This window comes from Artibeus jamaicensis, unplaced genomic scaffold (genome assembly GCF_021234435.1).
Source record: "Artibeus jamaicensis isolate MK-2021 breed Jamaican fruit bat unplaced genomic scaffold, CSHL_Jam_final contig_387, whole genome shotgun sequence".
NCBI lineage: Eukaryota > Metazoa > Chordata > Mammalia > Chiroptera > Phyllostomidae > Artibeus > Artibeus jamaicensis.
In genome coordinates, this window is record NW_026521812.1 from 7185365 (window position 1) to 7206403 (window position 21039).

Below are 21039 nucleotides of genomic sequence, written 5' to 3' on the forward strand. Positions count from 1 at the left end.
CAGTATCGCGGTTCGATTCCCAGTCAGGGCACATGCCTGGGTTGCAGGCCAGTTCCCGGCAGGGGATGCACGAGAGGCAACCATACATTGATATTTCTCTCCCTCTCTCCTTCCCTTCCCCTCTAAAGATAAATAAATAAAACCTTTAAAAAAAAGAATGTATATTTGATTTTGTGTGGTAAACTCACAATGAAATATACAGATGATATGTCATAGAATTGTACATTTGAGACACATATTTTATTAACCAATATCACCTACTATAATTAATAAAAATAAATGAAAAAATAAAAGTGATAGAGATGGCATTAGAATTCTTGTCTGGCTTCTCCAACTTTGCCTTCAGTATTGTCTTCTGTAGGTTCACAAAAGCTTATTCTTATTGATAAAAAAGAATGTATAAATTAACTCCTCTCCTCATATTATCTATTTAATTTTACAAGTCAGCAGACGGGCAAAACAATGCTACACTGAAATCAAGAAGTAATTATTTCAGGAATTCAAGAATGGTTAATATAATCTAGTCAATATTCTCATTCATCATTCTGTGTAAGACAAGAAGTATATATCATCATATCTTAAACACATCTTAACCTCCACTATATTCCTCACAAATAAGCATATGATAAATTTAATAGCCAACTTGATTTTAAAAAGAAATCTTTTTTTAAATCCTCACCAGAGAATATGTTTTTATTGATTTCAGAGACAGAGAAAGAAAGAGAGAGAGGCTGGCATTGATATGCCTGGCAATGGGCAAAACTGGGAAAACAAGGACCTGACCCCCAGGGTAACCTTTCCTCCTCTAGAATATTGCTTGCTGGTCATGCAGTTTAAACTCCCTGCCCTTGTATATTGCTGGTCAGGCAGTTCGAACCCTTCCCTGAGCTTCCTCCCCAATATGTTGTTAGTCATGTGAGTTAGACTTCCATGGGGGGGGGGACAAAGGGGCTGAAAAACAGCTCTTAAGCATTAAGACTGCAGGACATGAACCCCAGTTAGAACTAATGAAGACCCCAGGACATGACCCTAGTCAGAAGTAATGAAGTTCTGACATGCATCCAATACAGCTGGGCCTTAGTTGTGTTTCAGCTTCAGGTCTAGAAAAGCAACAAAATCAGCCAAGTGACACCATGGCTGACATCAGAAACCCCTGCTTGGCACTGAACAATCAGTGGAAACCATGACCCTGAAAAGAGACATCTGGAAAGCTGATGAATATTCTACTGAGATCCTCCCTTGAGACCTCCCCTAAAATCCCACCCCCAGAAGCCCTTAGGACCGAGGGCTCAGCCATGCTCTGGCCCACACCTTTATGCGACCCCTCCCCCCGAGCATGTTTTCCTTGCCTCTCCCTTCTTCTAAGCACTAAGGACCCTTCTTTTGCCTCTGTAACCTGTTACCTAAGCCTAATTCTTCTATGGCTCTCAAAATAAACTTTCTCTTATAGTTTGAGTCTTGCCGCTGAATTCTTTATTAGCTGGAAGTCAGGTACCGTCCAACTCCACCGGCCTAGCACCTGGTGCCATTTCACCCACCAACAAGAACCTACCAAACTAACTAATTAGAGCAGCTGGAATTCTAAAGGAAATGGTTAAACTATGGAATATTCTATTGAAGACTGTAAAGATTTTATAGAATATCTAGTAATATAATATGCTTACAATGTATACACTAAAAAAACAACATAAAACTGCACCTATGGTATTATGTAAATCACATTTATGAACGCATGCATAAAATTGATAGGAAATACCTAAAATATAAATGTTTATCTTAAGTAGAATTTTGGATGACTTTAATTTTTTCCTAATACTTCTCTATAATTTTCAAATTTCTCATAAAATACGTATTTTTGTTTATAATCAGAAAAAAACCCTGTGTGATTTTTACTTAAATAGTTGTATCCTTGGTTGTTGTTCTAAGATGCTGTTAATATTTTGCATTTGGACCTAAGTAGTAGTTTTCCCAATTATCATTTTAAAATTACTTTTAAAAATGTGTAATATGATAAATGCCATTTTTCCTGCATGTTTTATTTCACACACACACACGCTCCCTGCAGGTCAGCTGGCCCCTGCTCACAGTGTCTGAGCATGTGCAAAGAGAAGTGAACACAGACACCTTGTTCAAGAAAGGCTCCCATGAATACCTGACATATGGAGGTTTCAGGGTCACAGATGCTGCTGTGTCCATTACACTGACATGGAACACAGGTGCCCAGAGTTGGCCCAGAGGTGCGGCTGCCTGGCCCGGGACGCAGTCGATAAAATCCTGGCATGCATGTCTGAAAGAAAAAAGAAGTCAATTAGAACAACCAACTTGGAAACCTTGCTTTAGCAATCCTTGGATTCGCAGTATAGTTAAAAAGGACTTGCTTCCCCCCTCACCTGCCTTAAAGACAACGTCACTTCCAAACACAAGCAACCATTTTGATTCCTAACGTGCAGTTCTGCCTGGTCCCTAGAGTGTACAGGCAGCATCTGTGTCATCATATTTTAGCAAAGGAAAGTGGTCATTTGCATATATCACTCAGGCTGAAAATGCTTCCAATACTCCTCTTTTTCTTGAGTAAGAGATTTGTTTTTAAATAAAATTGTCCTATAAAGAGAGAATTCCAGTATTTTTATAACCTAAAATCTGCTTCTATTGTGCTTTGATGGATAACTAGCAAGTATCCAAAAAGACTCAGAAAAATCAAATAAATAAAAGGGTGTCATGGTTGCAGTATTTATACTGGTATAATTTAAAGGCTATCATAGTAAGAAATTCAGAATAATAAAAGCTCTACATGTCTTGGAAATATTAGGCTACTAATAAAGTGTATCTTTCCCTGATCTTTTTTTTTTCCATTTTTCAATAAAAATCTGAGAGCAAACAGAAAACTGCTAGCAAAGCTGACATATGCAAAATGAAGACTTCATCCTCATTCGAGTTTATTACATAAATGTATCAAAACCATCTGACTTTCTGGAAGGAAGCCCACAGCTCTTATTTTCTCTGGAGGATGAGGACAGTCTTATGTCCTGGGCTCAGGCTTCATATGTGAAGCTGCTCTCTCTATCAGACTCTGATTTATGAGTACGAGGCAGTTTTTCAGGTTCCACTGAAGATTATAAAGGGACTATTTTATCACTGTGGCTTTGTAGGATTTTTTTTCCACAGGCTATCTGGCTCCCATTGTTGAAAGAAGAGTGGTTGCTGAATAAGCAGGGGGAAAAAATGGATTAGGAACTTCTTAATGCCTCTGCATCCTTCTAGTTCTGAACCAGGTCCTCCCTGGTGGAATATGCAACATTCCTGACAAACAGAAAGAGATCAATAATCAGTGCTCCTTGTTTGTTTTGGTTCAGGTAATGTGAGAGAACCTCAGTTAAGCACTTAAGAGTCTGTGCTTTTATCACAGCCTATAAAAAAATTCTAATGAGATTTAATAATGTTTCAGCTTTGAGCAAGCTAATAAAACCAGGAATAGTATTCAAAATATTTTGAGCTTCACTTGTCTTCTTGTCTTATGGTGGATGTAATGATATATTTTAATAAGTTTATTCATATCATTACAAATCGAGGTTGATTTTTCCATTTTTTATCAAAGTCTTGAAATTATGGCTGAGGAATGCATTTAAAAGAAACACTTCAAGGTGTGTTTAAAAATACTACAGTGTGGATTGTTCCAATTCTTTAGCATGCTGACTGTAAAATAAAATTGGATTTTCTTTACATGGCTTTCATCCTTGGACACCTATATAATTACTGTTATTTTACTGGTATATTTGTTTGGTGTGTGCATGTAAATATCACAGATGGACAGTCCTTAGCTCTACTTTATATCTCAAGCAAAAGTTTAAGACATGCCCTAGAAAAAGAAGAAAAGAGCACTTTCATTGAAGAATCATATGATATTCAATATTATAGACTAAAATTCTAAGATGAGCACCACAGGTAAGCTTTACTGCAACACACACTCAATTTTTCCTCTTACTATGGTTCTCCCTGGAAAAATAGTAGGACCCCTACTGGGAGATCAAGTCAGAGCTCTGTGTAGAACCATTCAGACCTATGCAGATGGTTCTCAACCTTGGCTGAACAGAGAAGCATCTGAGAAGTTTTAAATACTGATGCCTGGCTTCACCTCCAGAGATTCAAATTTATTTGCCGGAGAGCAGGGCCAGGGTTTGTTTTAAAGCTCTTAGGAAGGTGTAATAAGTAGCTGCGGTTGGGAATTGACGGCATGTTCCTCCTCCGTGAGTCTTTAAAGGGCATGCAGACTCTGGTAGTGAGACACGAATGAATGTGGAAGCCCTGACATGACAAGGTAGTTTTGTCCGGGCACAGAGGCAAGTCTCTTGGTGTCATGAAGACAGAGCTTCCTCATCCCACGTGTGAGCAGGTATATGACTCCAGATGGTTTCTGAAGTTTCTTTCAGTTCTAACATGCTAGATTAATTTCATTTCCTTACAGATTAGATTTGTAGGGGTAATCAAAGGACATCACATGGAGGGTTATCAGTGGGGGAAAAGGTACAGGGAATAAGAATCATAATTGGTAGGTACAAAATATACAAAGGGAGGTTAAGAATATTATGGGAAATGGAGAAGCCAAAGAACTTATACGTAGACCCATAGATATGAACTAAGGCAGGGTAATGAGAGTGGGAGCAGGGTTCAAGATAGAGGGGAATAAAGTGAAGAAAAAAATGGGACAACTGTAATAGCATAATCAGTAAAATATACTTAAAAAAGAAAAAGAAAAAGACTTCTACGATGTAATAGTTAGAACATTTAAAACACGCTTTTTAAAGGAATGGGGCATATTTATGTATGTTTAATCCCCTCCTTTCCTGAATCCTCTTTGTATTTATTCTTTCCATTTAAAAAATTTTTGAGGGTGTTTTTTAATAGCAGACTCAGTGGACTGGGAAAAATTCATGAGAATGATTACATTTGAGTTGGGAACAAAAGAGGAAAGATAACAGCTACTTTTAATTTTTTTTTTCTTTTTTTATTAATGTTCAAGTACTTTGTAAAGTCCTGTCTAAAATCTTTTCTGGAACAAAACTGAGAATTAAAGAAAAGCAAATAAACAAACAGTGCTCTAATTTTTATCTTTTTTTTCTAATTCAAACTCGGAGTTTCCTCATGCTAAAATTATTCATCCCTCCATTTTCTTCTGCACCCTTTCCATATTCAATTAATTTTCATAGTATGATATCTCATCAAAATGTTAGAATCAAATTCCCTCAAATACGTGGGAGGGTGGACAGAAGGGAACGTGAGACAAACAGGGTGACGAACCAATATGCTGCAGGAGCAGACTTAAACAACACGCCCCTTCTCTCCACAAGACTCTGACAATACAAATAGGTTACTTGCACTATTGAAAATAAAAGCACTATCTTATATGTTTACAGAGGTTCTGCAATCAGGCAGTCCTGAGTTTAATTCCTATTTACCACTTACTATGCATGATTTTGTGCAGGTTTTGAATGCGGTGGGCCTCAGTTTTCTCACGTGGAATGTAAGGATGTTGTATAGTGTACTAGGTGGATACAAATGCTCATATGTCTAGGTGTTCTGAAACAGACATGTCTAGGTTCAAATCGCAGTTTTGCTGTTTTCTAGCTGTGGGGTCATGGACAGGTTTCTCAACCTGCCTGGACTTCCATTTCCTCACCTGTGGAATGGGGAGCATATCACATACTGAGTGATGTTGGTGTCAGTGTATTAGGAAATATGCTTGGCATTGTGAGGAAGACAGTAAGTACTTGATAAAGGGTTATTAATTCATTTTTATAGGGCTGTTATGAGGATTAAATGAGATAAATGTATTAGTGCTTAACATATAATAAATCAATATGGGTGTTTATATCCCAAATAATTTTTAAAATATAGTCATTGAGAATATATTAAGAATAAAGGCAACAGTGGTTGCTCTAAGGTGCACTGGGAAACAAAATTACAATGTAGGTCACTTAGCCATACCGTTCCTCAATATTTTTATGTACCTGCACAGATCTTTGGATCTTCCGTGTGCAACAGAAATGGTAAAGGTTATCCCAAGAGTTGTGCATGTGTAAAAAGAAAAGTCTGTGTTCACTGTTTGGTCTTCTGAATTTAATGAGCTGAGCATTAAATAGGTATAAACTATTGGGGGTTTGAAAACAGTATTTTTACTAGACAAAAGTGACAGCCTCTGAGTGAGGTATCAGCTATTTAACTGTGAGACAAGCATCCTATCAAACCTGGGAGAGGGGAGAGAGGATGAAATGATCAAAAGATGACCTACGCATTTCCGTTTTCCATAATTTAGTTGCCGAGAACCAAGTATTCCGTGGTGAGTATTTTCCATTCCTCCACACAATGTAACCCAAATTTAGGTCAGTTTAGGCAGCCATGTTAACGGAGAGAGTGGTGAGAAGTGGCTTCGATATCAAGTATGTTAAATTCAATGGCTCCCGTACCAATTTGTGTGGTTAGGAAACTGTGCTCTTTATTTGACTTCTAAAGGTAATACAGTCTCTGCTTCAAGTCATAAATTGTAATGAGGCATTTCTAGAACTAACATTTTCAATGAACAGGACTACAACGTCCTAACGCTTCAGGTAATAGGCAAAGTCTTCCCACATGGCTATATTTTCAGTGGTGACAAACACTTCATTTTGTTTGTTTGCATCATATCTTGGGTGGGAAACATGAAATGAAAAGCTCATAATTGCAGACATCTCTAGAATAGCATACCTTCCGTGAAAATATGGCAAAGGGATTGCTTTGTGTATTCATGACCCAAAGCATATGTTACTGATATGGGGTGTGTTTTTTCCAACCTGTCCTTAGCTCTCACTTTAATAATTAGATTTTATGCCTAGGTAATTACACTTTTGAATCAAGATGAATTATAAATAAGATATATAATAAATTAAAAGCAATGGGTTGTGGAGAGCACCTCAGGTACCTTATTATGAGAGATCGGCCTTTATCCCCATAATCTCTCCACTCAGATATTACTGTGCTCATTGCAAATAGGAGCCCAAGTGAAATTCATGAGGAATAGGTGGAGCTGCCAATGCTGGTGATAATTTGCATGTGTTCCTAGTTTTTCTTGATTTTCTTCATTTATCATTTGCTTCATTTGTGCTAAGGTATATTTTCATATAATGATAGAAAATTATTCAGCATAATGGGAAAGCATGTTTTAGAACATACTATTTAAAAAACCTACTGATCACAATAAGGAGAGATTTGAACAGTTAAAATATGGAATGAAGGTAGACTAATTAAAATAATTTGCTATTCCACTAAGATTTTTGTTCATAAGTGAACAGTAGTATTATTTTATACAAATGTAGAAAAAATATAGCTGGAGTAACTTTCTCTATAAGATATTTGCAGGTCAATCTCGACTACTTACTGAATAGTAACATAATATTGCAGAATCAGAAAATTCTAGAACTTTAAAAGCCAATCAGTAATTTTTTAAATGGGCTAACTATATAACTAAGGCCTACAGCAAGTAAGTAATTGACAAAGGTTACGCAATGAGTCAGAAGTATAGTCAAATACTTTTTAAGATAAAAAAATAAATTCACTTCTTTTCTAGAAAAATCTCAATTTCTGTCTGTCTCTGCCCTTAAATCTTACACAATCATTGCAAATATAGCATATGTCATATGTACCATACTCGCTATATCCTTTTTCACATATATACTATATGTGCCTATGTGTATCTGGGTGGGTTGTGTATATAAGTGCAGTGTATATACTTACTGGTATGCATACAAATATATATATACATTAATATATACATATATATTTGTACATATGTATATGTAAGAGTTCTGATTTAATAATGAGAAGGATTGTTTGATGTCATTGGACCAAACGGACATATTCAAAGACTATTGTCCTTCAGTACAGTCATGAGCAAAGCTGTAACATTATTCCAGGGATGTTTCACAAGAAATTTGCAGCTATTCTTAGGAAATTGTCTGCTGAAAAGCCTGGAATCCATGTAAGGTTACTAAGTTGAATGACACTTTGGTTTACAGTGGGGCTTTCACATATATGTTTTCACTTATAGTAATCGCCATGGTGATTGTGCAGGTAAACAACCTGGGGTCCGGAAACAGAGAGAGCAGATGCCCTGCGCAAGGGTATGACTAGGTGGGGTGCAACAAAGCCCACTTGCTTCTTCTTTCCATGGCACCGTACCACCTCTCACGGGGTTTACATTTACCATGTTCATCCTGGTGGCATCACATGGCTTCCCAAATCCTATTTACAAAGGAAGATGTATAAAATTATTTGTGAATAAATCAATACACAGATTGATGTGGTTTCAGTGTCTCCAGCAGGTCAGAAGAGATGGCAGGAAAATAAACCCGATGTAATGAACGGGCCTTATGAAAAGGTTATTTTCAGACTGCTCTGTATTTTTACAAATTTTTTTAAGTTTATAAAATATTTCCCTTCAGATGTGACTCCTACTCCTAGGTAGGAACAGGGTCCTCCTCCTCTTACTGTGTCTCTCACTGTGAGAGGAAGATCAAATAAAATAGGGTGAGAGTAGGCATGGAATCAAACTGACTGCAGCAACTGAGAGCATTTCTGTTCGGTTAGGTAAGAGAGTTGGGCTTAAGCAGGTAGATAGGGACCAGCTTACCTCACAGGACAAACCAGAGTAGCCCGGAGGACAGTCACATTTTTCGATCAAGCGAGCTAGAGGAGTCACTGCTGTGACCCGTCCTTGTTCAGCAACCTCCATTGAGATTTCAGAAATGCTGGGCACAGCAAACACATACTTAGATTACCATGCAGTAAATTAAGATCACTTAGCAAACAGTCAATCCTACGACAAGAGTGCCCTCAGGTTTTTGTCATTCTACTGCTTTGAAGCTGCCTAAAATTTAGGAATTTATGCACTACACCTGATTCTTGCATCTTCGTTTCCTCAAAGGTTGAGATTATACATTTGCAAAATATTCACATAAATCATAAGGAGTTTAGTAAATTAGATGTCTGATATCCTGTTGAGAAGTTATTATAAAGATCCCGCCTCCTCAGCTTTTAAAATGGGAGTGGCTTCTGGTAGACCCGGCCAGTTGATTAGAGTTTCACATTGTTTCAGACAGACAGCCATGGTCCTTCCCTGTTAGAACTACCCCTACAGTCACTGGTGAAACGGCTTTTCCTTTACAACCGATGCTGATTTCTTCCTCTTGAGTTTCTGAATGTCCTTCTAAAACGTCAGAAAACCATCTAGAAAACAATGATTGAGCATAATCAAATAATATTGATCTTTTTTTGATGATGAAGTGTTTTCAAATCAGTATTTTGTTTAACTTTATTAAATAAATTCTTCAAGTAACTTAACTCTTGCTCCCTATTGGTAGAAAGGTCCTTATAATTAGAAAAAAATCACAGTGAAAACATTGCTACTGTTTTCATTAATTTGGAATTATGCATAAAAATATATACAGTTCATAAACTCAGACTATTTCATGACTAACTAATAACATGAAATGTTCTGAAAATAAACATCTAAATGAGACAGTGAATAGTTTTGCTTCAATAAAAGGCACCTCTGGCAGCTTAAGCAGCTTGAGTCATAAACTTTATAGCAGGTATAAATAAGTTTTATTGACTCTGAATTATGAGTGCGCATTTTGATTTTGCTAGCATCGGAATCTGCAGTCTGAGGATCACCCAGCTTTTGTGAAACACACGTTCAGTTCACATTCAGATTTTGAACAGAGCAGTTGTGACTTATAAACAAACCCTTCCCCTCCTATAAGAACGACTCTCCCTATGGGTTTCCCTGAGTTCTCTGTGGGGGTAAAAAGGTAGCGTGGTATTTGTGGACAAGGCAGCCCTGCTGGCATCTCATGGTGTTTTATAACCTGTGGACTTACTAGTAGAGTCTTTCCTTTTCTTACACATGCTTGTACACAACAGACTTGTGAGTATTAAAAAAAAACAAGTGAAACTTGAATGGGGTCAACGATGGATGTTTCTTCTATAATACATTGCTTTTTTTCTCAGGAGGTTAGAGAACAGCTGTCTTTCCTGAATCAGGGATTTAGCCAAATTCAAGCTTTTATTCAAATGAAAACAGAAATACAAAGTTGTTATATCCTTCCAATAAATGTAAGAGAAGACAAAAGCAGAGAAAAAAAATTCAGCATTGAAAATATGTACAAAATATGAGCCTTAAACCACATGTGTAATAACTTCAACTCTCTGCTTCTGGGACAACTTAAGTTTGTAACTGAGTGAACCTGGTTTTGTCTTCACTGCTTTGGGGGCAAGCATCAAAATTATTTTTTGACTTTGTGACAATTCCACTGTCTTACAAAATCAAGGGCTAATCTCCTGCTTTACTTGTCATTGTTGCCAGATGATGACTCTCATTCTTACTGAACCTAGAAAAAAAGTGGTCCTTATTTATTTTGAAGTTTTAAAAAAATGATCCCGTAAGGCAAAAGATATTATTTTGAGGAATGTGAAATAAAGTCATGAGGGAAAGAGACTTATAAGGAAAAAAGACATGCTCACAGCGTAGGAAGATGGAATCTGTGTGAGCGAGCCAGAAACGTAAAAGGAAAGATGTGCGGCAGCACTGTCAGCCCCGCTAACAGGGGTTCCGTGCACCGCCACACTCTCTTACTGCAGCAAGAAGGGCTTGCAAGTTCATTTGTCTGCACACTCACAAAGTTGTTTGCTATCTTCTGTGACGTGCGAACCTGCTTTGGCTTCTACCACCTGATTTACATTTATTTGATATTTAAATTAATTAACAGGATAGCTCACAGCATATATTTGGTACATGGTTTTGTATTATTTCACATAAAATAATCTCTTGTTAGAAGCAAAAGCTATGAAAAGAAAATCAAAGGAATACAGCTTTGAAAGTGGATGTTGGCCCCTGAATTATCCTTTTACTTTCGTATAATCATAAAAGCAATACGGATCTTCTGCATGAAAGACAAGGAGTTTTGTTATAGGGTTAGCACAGTGTAAACACTGGAAATGTGGTATTTTTAAATTCATTGGTTTGCCAGGAGAGGTTACATAATTTTTTTGTTTCCTTTCCCTGGACTGGTCTACAAACTTATTATACAAAGACTACTTTCAAATATCTATCGATTTCTTATTCTAACAGGACATAACAGAGAAAATGAAATGCCAGAGAAATTGAGAATACATGTATGAACTCAACTCAATTTTCTGCCTCCACAGTATAAAAACATCTGTGCAACTCCTCACTTTATTTTATTGGCTAAGTTGCCCCTTCCACTGAGGGAACTTGACTATGTGTGCTCATGATGTTGACATCTCATGGCGTCTCCACTATTTGCCCTCTCTTTATTCCATAATTTTTAAATGTATTCCTTGCTATTAACTTCTTCTCCCATTGTATGTAAACACACTTACTCCTCTTTGAGATTAAACAAGCATCCCTTGAACTCTGATATTATTTCACTCCTCCCTTTTACAATTATGTTCATGGAAAACACTAGTCTGTACTCTCAATATTAGGTTCAATGTGTCCCACTTATTCCTCAAAATTTTGAGACTATTTCTTCCAAAAACTGCACTAAAACCAGCAGTAAGAATGTCACCAGTGTGATCCTAAGTGTCAGTGTCAGATAGTTTCATTTTAATGGACCTTTTATGTCATATAAAAACAGTATAGTCCCTTGTAGCATTCACACCCTTTGGCTTCCAGTATTTATTTTTGTTGTTCTTCTGTGCTCTTTTCTGTTTGGTGTGATTCCCAATCTTTTCACATCATGATGCACAGGGAAAATGACAGCATTGTATGGTGCACTGGGGTGACTGAACAGATGACAATGCATGTGGGTGAAAGTTGGGACCAACTTCTTTCTGCCTGGTGGCCCTGAGGGTTTAAGGACATTTGTTTCTCAGCTGTCTTGCAGCCTGTTTATAGCACCACAACTAATTATCTCTACCCTATTGGACCTGATCTCCTGAAGTTCTGACTGGTATCTAAAACTCACTATGTCAAAGGTCAGCTCATCATTTTCACCCCTTAAATTTGCTTCTCAACCTATTTTTTTTTGGGGGGGGGAAATGGCAATAACTTCCACCAGGTGACCTAGAAACCATCTTTGATTTGTCTTCTCTCAACATGCTCCCAAACCAAACACTTCTAAGTTTTTCTTGCCTGATGTCTTAGTAATCTTCCCTGTAGACTCTAGAATAAGAACTTAACTTGGGTATTTTCTATTAGAGTTTACCTGCTTTGTCTCATCACATTTCCATATGTAGCCTTGATAAGAATATAATGGATATCATAGAGTACATTCAAGAAGTCTTCATGGGTCACAGTTCTACTGATTCGAGGATCATCACCATAATATTTCCACTCTTTCTGTTAACAAGAAAATGAACCACTTTGATGAAACTGAATGTAAAACCACTGACATCCTTGCACCAAACAACTAGTAACCTTACCTCTGTCATTTCAATTTCATGTCGTGTCAGTTGGCCGATTAGAGGAGCAGCCATATGCCTGATGATAACCCTCGCATGAGCTGGAGTCCCACCTCGAATGATAACTTGCGGATTATATGTAAAGAAACCAGTCTCTTCTCTTGCCTCAAAGTAGATAGTATACCTGAGTTTTCCACCATAGGCCATCAACTGACAAAATTAAGTGAGGGGCAAGGAGTTAGATAAATCTTCACATGGAGTGATTTCTAAAACATATTTTGCTTTGTTCTCATGTGACTTCAAAGTTCTTGTCCTTACCTTCTTTCCTTCAAATTGCTCTGGAAGTTTCCAATAAAAAGGTTCCAAATGGAGATCTTGTCTCACCCGATCCATGTTGGCAACAATCTCTGGATCTTGAAAATCAATGCCTTTGGTAGTTGTGTGCTGCAGAGCCTCATCCACTAGGGGCAGAATGGTCTGCTCGGGCTTCAGAGTCACCTGCAAGGGATCGGATCACAGTAGGAGGCTGAGTTCGAGTCTTTGGGGCACCCCTTTAAAACCAAGTTATGGACAGCATGTCTACCTGCAGTGCCATCCCCATTCTGATGAGCAGTTTTCCCAAGAAACAGAACCAGAGCCTAGCAAGTCGGGCATGGGAAATAATCTTTCTGACTTGTTGGCGCAGGGAAAACCACAAAACCTGTGGAAACTGGAGACTTTTACATTACCAGAAAGTAGCATTTAAAAGTAGAGAGAGCTAAAGGAAAATGTAAGTAAAAACAAATATGCTTCCACTCTAAAAATCTATGTTCCCTAAGGCTGGCTGGAATAAGTGTGCAAGGGCCTGCTGTTCATGACTGCATTAGCGCAGATCAGCGTTCATGCTCCGGAGTCCTCACTCTTCCGAATGCAGCTTCTTTCAATCCCGGCACACAGTCCCTGTACCATTTTGAGATGTGCACAAGGGAAAAGGTTGGTTAAATGTTTTGCCATTTCCTCCTAGCCCTCAGCGCCCAGCTAAAAGACGCCAGCAGGGATAACATTATACCATTACATGGCTCAGCAGGTCCTCACTCACCCTCGTGCGGATCAGTCCTTCCGCTTCAGAGCACTGAGTAGTGGCGCCAAAGCAATAGCAGCTGCTGCAGCCAAGTGGGTTCTTGGCATCAAGTCCAAATTTGCCAGACCGGCACCTGTCACAGTGGACACCTTCCACATTCACCTGAAGAAAGATGAGAGTCCCCCAGTATTGGTAACAGTGAAGTGATGAAAGAAATAAACTTGAGAATAAATAACAGGGGCACACATTTTAAAAATGGAAAAAAAACAAAAAAGATCACTGAGTATCATACTCATGTCTCAAATGGTACATGTAGATAATCTTGTTGACATCGCATGAATCTAAAATATGCCTTATTTATACGTCAGGACAGGATCATAGATATTGTATATTGTTTTTTAAATCTAAGCAGCACATTGTTTACTATTCTGCTGTGAACAATATGAGTCATGAGAATTTAAAGTGCAAAATAAAAACATCGATTCCTAAACAGTGATATGATGCAAAAAATAGATGTGAACAAGAGACATGATATTAAAATGTAGATTTGTAAAATTATTATTATATAATGTATGTATAATCATATAATGTGTATTAAATATAAATGGTGACAGAAAGATAAAAGATTAAATAAAGGTAGAATAAACAAATATAATGTGTAGTCATAATTAAGGTATATAACAATGCAGAACTGTATTGTGGGTTTGTTTCAGGACCTGAGTGGCAGGGCTGCCTTTTCTTACATTCTCAAGATCGAGTGACTTTAGCAGTCACTCCCTGGATGTCACCCTTCTGTGTTTCTGTCCTTCTCCATATTGACTTTTTCTTGAAAAGATACCTGTGACCCAGTCTTAATTGCATTTACCCTGAAATTGATTTTTGAGATGCATCTAAGGTGGGGGAAAATCTCTCTTATCCTTTCTAATGGGCTGTTTTTCTACATCGTTTAACAATATTAATGAAGGCTGAAATTCCCACATAGTCACTGTTTGAAATGTCAGTGTTTATATGTGATGAAATTTTACAGAACTTCCACAGCATTAAAGTTATTTTTCAGTGCACAGTGATTGCAGATTAATTTGAGGAGAAATATTTTTTATAGGCCTTATTATTTAGCTCTGATGTGCTTTGTTGATGCCTAAGAAAACTGTCTTTCCCCTCTCCCAGACTATTCTTGTTTAAGCAATGTGGATGTGTAAAGAAAAATTTACCATTAAAAATATATCATATGTATCAAGTAGAAAAAAATTAGGCTTTGGGTAAAAATAAATTCTTAAAAAGCAGTGCTTATCCCTATGCTAATGAACATACATCAATAAAATCCTTGTGTCTGTCAATGAGTTTTTGTTTTTCTGTTTGTTTAGCCCAATGAAGCAGGAATAATGAATACTGAATGAAGTTAATACTGAGCTATGACAATAGAATTGAGGCAAGTTTTTCCTGAATGTGTTTTGGTAGCACATACCTTACAAGTGCATTGCCCCGTTCGATCAATACAGGAGCACTTTTTAGTCTCTGAATCACAGGTCACCTCCTCAGTCCCGGGCAGGAAGCAGTCACAGGGAGTGCAGTGAGGGTAGTTCCAGTGACCACTCCTGCACTCCGTACATTTTGCACCAGAGAATTTTGGATGACAGTTGCACTGGCCTGTGTTTACATTGCACTGGAAATCCAAGGATCCTGCCGTGCTACAGTTACAAGCCTATGGAGGAGGCCAAAACAGCAACCATTAACACGGTTTCCTGGGAAATAGCTTAATATTTTAATTCTAATGTTCCTTTGCTCCCATTAAACACACATTAATCATATGTCTATTATATGCTTTGTACTATTCCAGCTTAGTTGCTTGGGAAACATCAGTAAACATAACACTGAACTTGCTTCCTGCATTTACTAAAATATGAGTGTCCAGCAAGCATAATACTATTGAATAAGAAAGAAAATGTACTTCCTCTGCCTTTTTGTGGCAAGGAGGAATCGGATATGGGTTTTCTTCAAACCCTTTTTGTTTCAAAGACAGAACTTTAGACAAAGTCATTTTACTTTATAGTCTCATTTTTATAGCACTTGAGTTGTACAGAGACATACCTTACTCTCTAAACTGTAAGTTTAGTGGAGGGAAACAAGTAAATATGTAACTAGAACATAATGGAATAACATTATATAATAGGGGGAAATGAAAAATGCTATGAGAACGTATAAGATGCACCAGATGTGGGGAAGCCAGAGAGAATTCAGAGAAGAGACGTGTAGGGTAATGTTTTGGGCATTTCGCTTTTCAAACAAGCCTGATTTGAGGTGCTTTGCCGGTAACTATAGATATATATATGATTTTTTTCTTTATTTATATAATTCAGAATTTTAGTAGAATTTTTTTAATTTTGAAGTTCTTTTAATTAATTTACTGCAACACGGTGAGTTTTTTCAGTTTGATAACAAAGTTGTTTCTGGGTTCAGTGTTTTTTCTTTAAATTTGTGTTTGATATTTACTTCTGTTCTCATTTACCAGTTTTGTTCTTCAGGATTTCCTGTAATGCCTCACCACTTCTGCCTGTCTTTTGAATCTATAACATCCTCGTGCCTTCAGTAGTTATTTTCTTATTTGCCTCTTAAATTTGTTCTCTATTTTATAGCTCCCATTTTACACAGAAAAATTCTTTTGTATGTATATATCCAATGCTTATTTTAATTACACTATCGCATGTTTAGCTTATTTTCAATGATTTATTTCCTCTCTTCTTTGATTTCTCCTCATCCATGTGTCTGTTTTTCTTATATTCTTTAAAATTTTGCTGCTCCTGATTTACAAAGTTCACATCTCCTTGCAATGTAATAGGAGCATATGTCTGAGAGTATGTCTAAAATGCCATTTAGAATCTTGGAATAAATAAGTGACTTTCAGAGACCAGCTGTGCCAATGATCAATCTACTGTTGCAGAGCTTTAAATTCACTCTTCCTTGCTTTGCTTTGTGATGCTGAGGTTAAAACTTACGCAGCAGAAAGAAGGAGCTCCTACCCTTTGCGACAGCATGGATGGAACTGGAGAGCATTATGCTAAGTGAAATAAGCCAGGCAGTGAAAGACAAATACCATATGATCTCACCTTTAACTGGAACATAATCAACAAAATAAAAAAGCAAACAAAATGTAACCAGAGACATTGAAATTAAGAGCAATCTAACAATAACCAGAGGGGAGCGGGGGAGAGGACAATGGGGGAAAGGGTTTTCAGGAACTACTATAAAGGACACATGGACAAAACCAAGGGGGGGGGTGGAAGCAAGGGAGGGAGGTAAGTTTGGCTGGGGTGGGGGAATGGGGGGAAATGCAGACAAATGTAATTGAATAACAGTAAAATAATTTTTTAAAAAAGAACCTATAGACATTTCTCTATGTCCAGGTAGCTGAATGTTAAACTTCATCAACAGAGGGTGTTATAGAGATCAAAAACCCCTCAGTAGTGGAAAGATACTCCTGTCCTGGGTTCCGTCTTCATTACTCTCATTGTTATCATTATTATATTATTTAGCCTGAGAGCCCAGAAGGTCAGAATGATTCCAACTGTGCCTGTAAGACCACTGTTGCCAGATTTCTATGTAGCTTTGGTTTGCACACAGCTCTGACCATGAACGGCTGCTTCTAAGTCATTCCCACAGCCCTCAACAGTGGTGAAAGCTTCCTTGGACTAGCACTTGCACACTAATTCTGCCGAGTGTTTAGTTGTTTGTTTTACCCTAGGCAGGCTGTGTGGTCCTGTGGTATTCACCCTCTATTTAAATAGGTCTGAATCTCAGCCTTGCTGGGGTTAGGGGGAGGGAAGTGTGTGGCCTTTCTTAGCCCTTGGTTCCTTTATGGTCCACCCTATGTAAGCCTACAGCTGGTAGCTGCTCTTTTGTATCTGCTACTTCAGTAATTTTTCAAGGAACTGCATTTTACCAGTTAACAAGTCTTTATATCCTACTCTCCCTGTTTAAATAACTGGTGTGGTTTCTCCCGAGTAGGTACTGACTTGGTATCCAAGTGTGTACCATGCCTCTCTGTGTCTGAATTTGTCACCACACAGTATTTATACTTAGTCTGTTACCTGACTCTTCTTGGTGCTATACTACTATTCTTCTGAGATCTATAGCTCTATGGCAAACTCACGTGCACAGCAACTTGCCAAATTCCCAGATCTAATTCTGGCTGGATCTCACTTTGTATTTCTCACACGTTCATTGCTCAACTTAATTCATATATCCACCACCACTGGGGATATTCCTTCTTCTGCTCCTGCCAAGAAGACTTTACTTATGACTACTCTTTCTAGAATGCATTGCACAATCACCAGCTTCCCGTATATCATCTCTTTCCTGTCCAAATGCTTGGTGAAATATTTTCTAAGATTCTGATATAAAAATAATTGCCAGGCCTTATTTTGGGTACCTTTATGATTAAGTATTTTTTTATGTCTTCATTGCTGTCCAGTAAAAAGTGCCAGATGGGGATGTTACTAAAAGTTATTTTAGACCTTGAATATAATTATTTGTTATGTTACAGACATGAACACAGTTTCCAAGCACCGAACAAGTCACTGTCATCACCCAAGTAACTCATCCTTATAGAATATCAGGTGTAGAATGAGATTTCAAAATAAGGATTATTGGGTTATTCACTTAAATATTTTTTCCTTGACTCAACCAACATAGGCTATAATCAGAAACAGTAGATTAGGTATGAATGGAAATTGTAATCATGCAATAAATTCTAAAAATGTCTCAGGAGACATCCTTATTATTTAACTAAAATATAAAATGTCTGCTACCTAATTTATTGCATAATTCTTAAAGACTAATTGATAGTACCAATAGACATTGGGACCTTTCCAAAGCAGGAAGTATATCCAGCAAGTTATAGTACAGACTAAATGAAACCATTAACCATATGTTTAGATAGCACTATAGTCGACATCAAACCTGAATCATAATTAGATGTAATGTTTGTTTAGCAACAGAGGATTTATGCACTATTCCCCTGCTAGCAAAAGATTGCAGGCTTTCTATTTTGCTTTAATAAAAGCTCAAATGATGTGTGTGCTCACACCTCAGCACAGAGAAATTATCCATGACACAAAGAAAGGAAAGCTATAAACTCAAATCACTGTAGATTTAGATTATAGTCATCCAAGGTTTTAAAATAAGAGAATTTGTGCTTATAAATATTTGTGAAGGCTCTATGAATTTTTAACTGATCATAATGATGAAGTTATTAAAAAATTTAGATTTTTAATAGTGGTTCAAAGTAATCAAAAGAACTTCAAACCACATGATGGTCAATGATCATAATGGTATCAAATATATAACTACTTAAAAGAAACTTGGTCTATAATTTATCCTGATTTATAGGTTGAACATTAGATATCAGCTGCAATTTCAGGAGTTTTATTAGAATTTGGCCACATTATTAGATTTTGTGTGGCTAAACGGAACCCTCCTAAGTCTTCTTATGACTTATTTGCGAGTCCAGTGATGATACAGGTAGTTGGATTCCAAGTGGAAAGTGCAAAAAAAAAAAAAAAAAAGACACAGAAACTTGTAGCGTTGTTCACACTCATCTAAAATTTTGGAACTCTTGTGGAATTTTTGTTTTGTTTCAAAAAATGTAGCTTTATAAATCTCCAAACTGGATAGTTACTTCCAGTAACTGATGCTGCATATATTTCTCTAAATGTGAGTTTGATCACAAAGCTTTCTAAGGTCCATCTATGGAAACAATTAAAAATTTTTCTAAATGAGAGGTTGTTAATAAAACTCTTCAGAACTTCTCAACTTCAGTTTCTAGTTTACTAGAAACTGAAACCTCATCATAATTTGAGGGTAATTTTTATAGGTTTTTGGCAAATTCCTTTACTTAATTCCTTATTTGCTTGTACTTTGTACTTTGCAAATATAGTTCATTGCGCATAAATGTGAGGCTCTGGCTGTTTTCATTTTATTACATGTTTATTTGTTCTTTTCCCCTTTTTTGGTAGGTATCATGGATGAGGTGGCATAAATGTGTACTTACTTCATTATCTTCCCCACAAGTGAAGTAAATGTGAGATATTGATCAATAGTTGCAATCACTCCATAGCGATAGTTCCATATTGTTTTGTAATATAATATTGGATTTTGAAATGCCCAACTATAGAGCTCTACCAACATAAAAATCTTTAAAACACATTGTCAGATGAAATAAAACGACTCACTCACCTTACAGCCAGAGACGATGCTGTGGCCCCAGGTACCAGGGGCACATCGAGAACACTGATCTCCAATGGTATTGGGAGGGCAAATGCATCTCCCAGTGGTTGGGTCACAGTTATTACCCAGATGAGAACAGTTACAAGCTTCACAGGTGAAAGGGGGAATAAAAAAGTAAAAATGTAATAGAAAATGTGATTTGTGTTGTTTTATTTTCCATACTATAGCTAAGAATCCTTGAAAGTAAAATCTTAACTCCTTCATCTTTTATATCATAGTGCAGTGTTCAACACACATACATTGTAATTCACTCAATAATTTCAAAAGATAAAGCATTTATAACTTTTCAAATATGCTTAAGGAAACAAAGAACTGGTATATCATATTCCATGTTAACTATATTACCTTATATCTATTTCTATATTTAATTCATAATTAATTTTCTATACTACATAGATTAACTATTCCTTCCTGTTGATGATTATGACTTGCAATAAAAACCAAGAAGCTTAATAGGCTTCCTAAATTCAGTATATACTGATACACACACATATCTATCTATCTATCTATTTCCTGAGAGAGACATATATAAATACATATACACATTTATAGGCAGATAAGTATATATGTATATATACCCTGACATACATAAATATATATACATTTATAGATAGCTAGATGCTTTTGAGTTTTATTTACCACTTGCTTTATTTATTTTCAATACATTTTGAATTTTCTATGCTCTGATGCAATATAGAGCACAAATTCAACCACCGATGCACTGTCGCAAAGAATGCGAACACAAAATTGAGATCTTCAGAGCTATCCAGGATAAGGACTATATGCTGCTTGCTACATAATAGTTGACTTGGTTACTAAGTATATTTTAGTGCAGTGTTTCATATTAAAGAGAGAAAGCAAAGGAAGAAAAACCAAATAACTTGAATTTAAATAGAAGACAAATGTTACAAGAAACCTTTTAATTGGTTATGTGATGATTAAATCTTTTTAACAAAATACATTTGGGATATTTGATTAAGTTCACATTGTAAGGGATTATAATTATCGTAGCTCACAGCATTTCATACCAGCTATGAAAAATGTTTAGCATCATACCCAACACAGGGTAAACACCAAATAAATCTTAGCCAGTATTTTTGTTATCATTATTATCATTGCTGCTAATTTTTAGCCAAAAGATTTAGTTTACATGCACCATTTATTAATAAGTAAAATAGTTCATTTTGTGTTTAAATTTATGTGCTAAAAAATGTCTTAGACAGTTCAAATCATTACCTGCAAAT

The 21039-nt window shown here is 36.7% G+C and overlaps 1 protein-coding gene across 5 annotated transcripts in view; it reads right to left on the reverse strand.

Annotated features, from left to right (window-relative positions):
- Positions 1-21039, reverse strand: part of LAMA2 (laminin subunit alpha 2) — a 511376-nt gene that overhangs the window by 160303 nt on the left and 330034 nt on the right. For all 5 annotated transcript variants that reach the window (XM_053664793.1, XM_053664792.1, XM_053664790.1 and 2 more), the window contains 8 exons: positions 19745-19881; positions 14979-15215; positions 13532-13675; positions 12772-12951; positions 12475-12663; positions 12258-12391; positions 8660-8777; positions 2153-2287 (listed from right to left, as the gene is read on the reverse strand). In XM_053664793.1, coding sequence (XP_053520768.1) covers positions 2153-2287; positions 8660-8777; positions 12258-12391; positions 12475-12663; positions 12772-12951; positions 13532-13675; positions 14979-15215; positions 19745-19881 — 1274 coding nt within the window. The remainder of the gene's footprint in view (positions 1-2152; positions 2288-8659; positions 8778-12257; positions 12392-12474; positions 12664-12771; positions 12952-13531; positions 13676-14978; positions 15216-19744; positions 19882-21039) is intronic.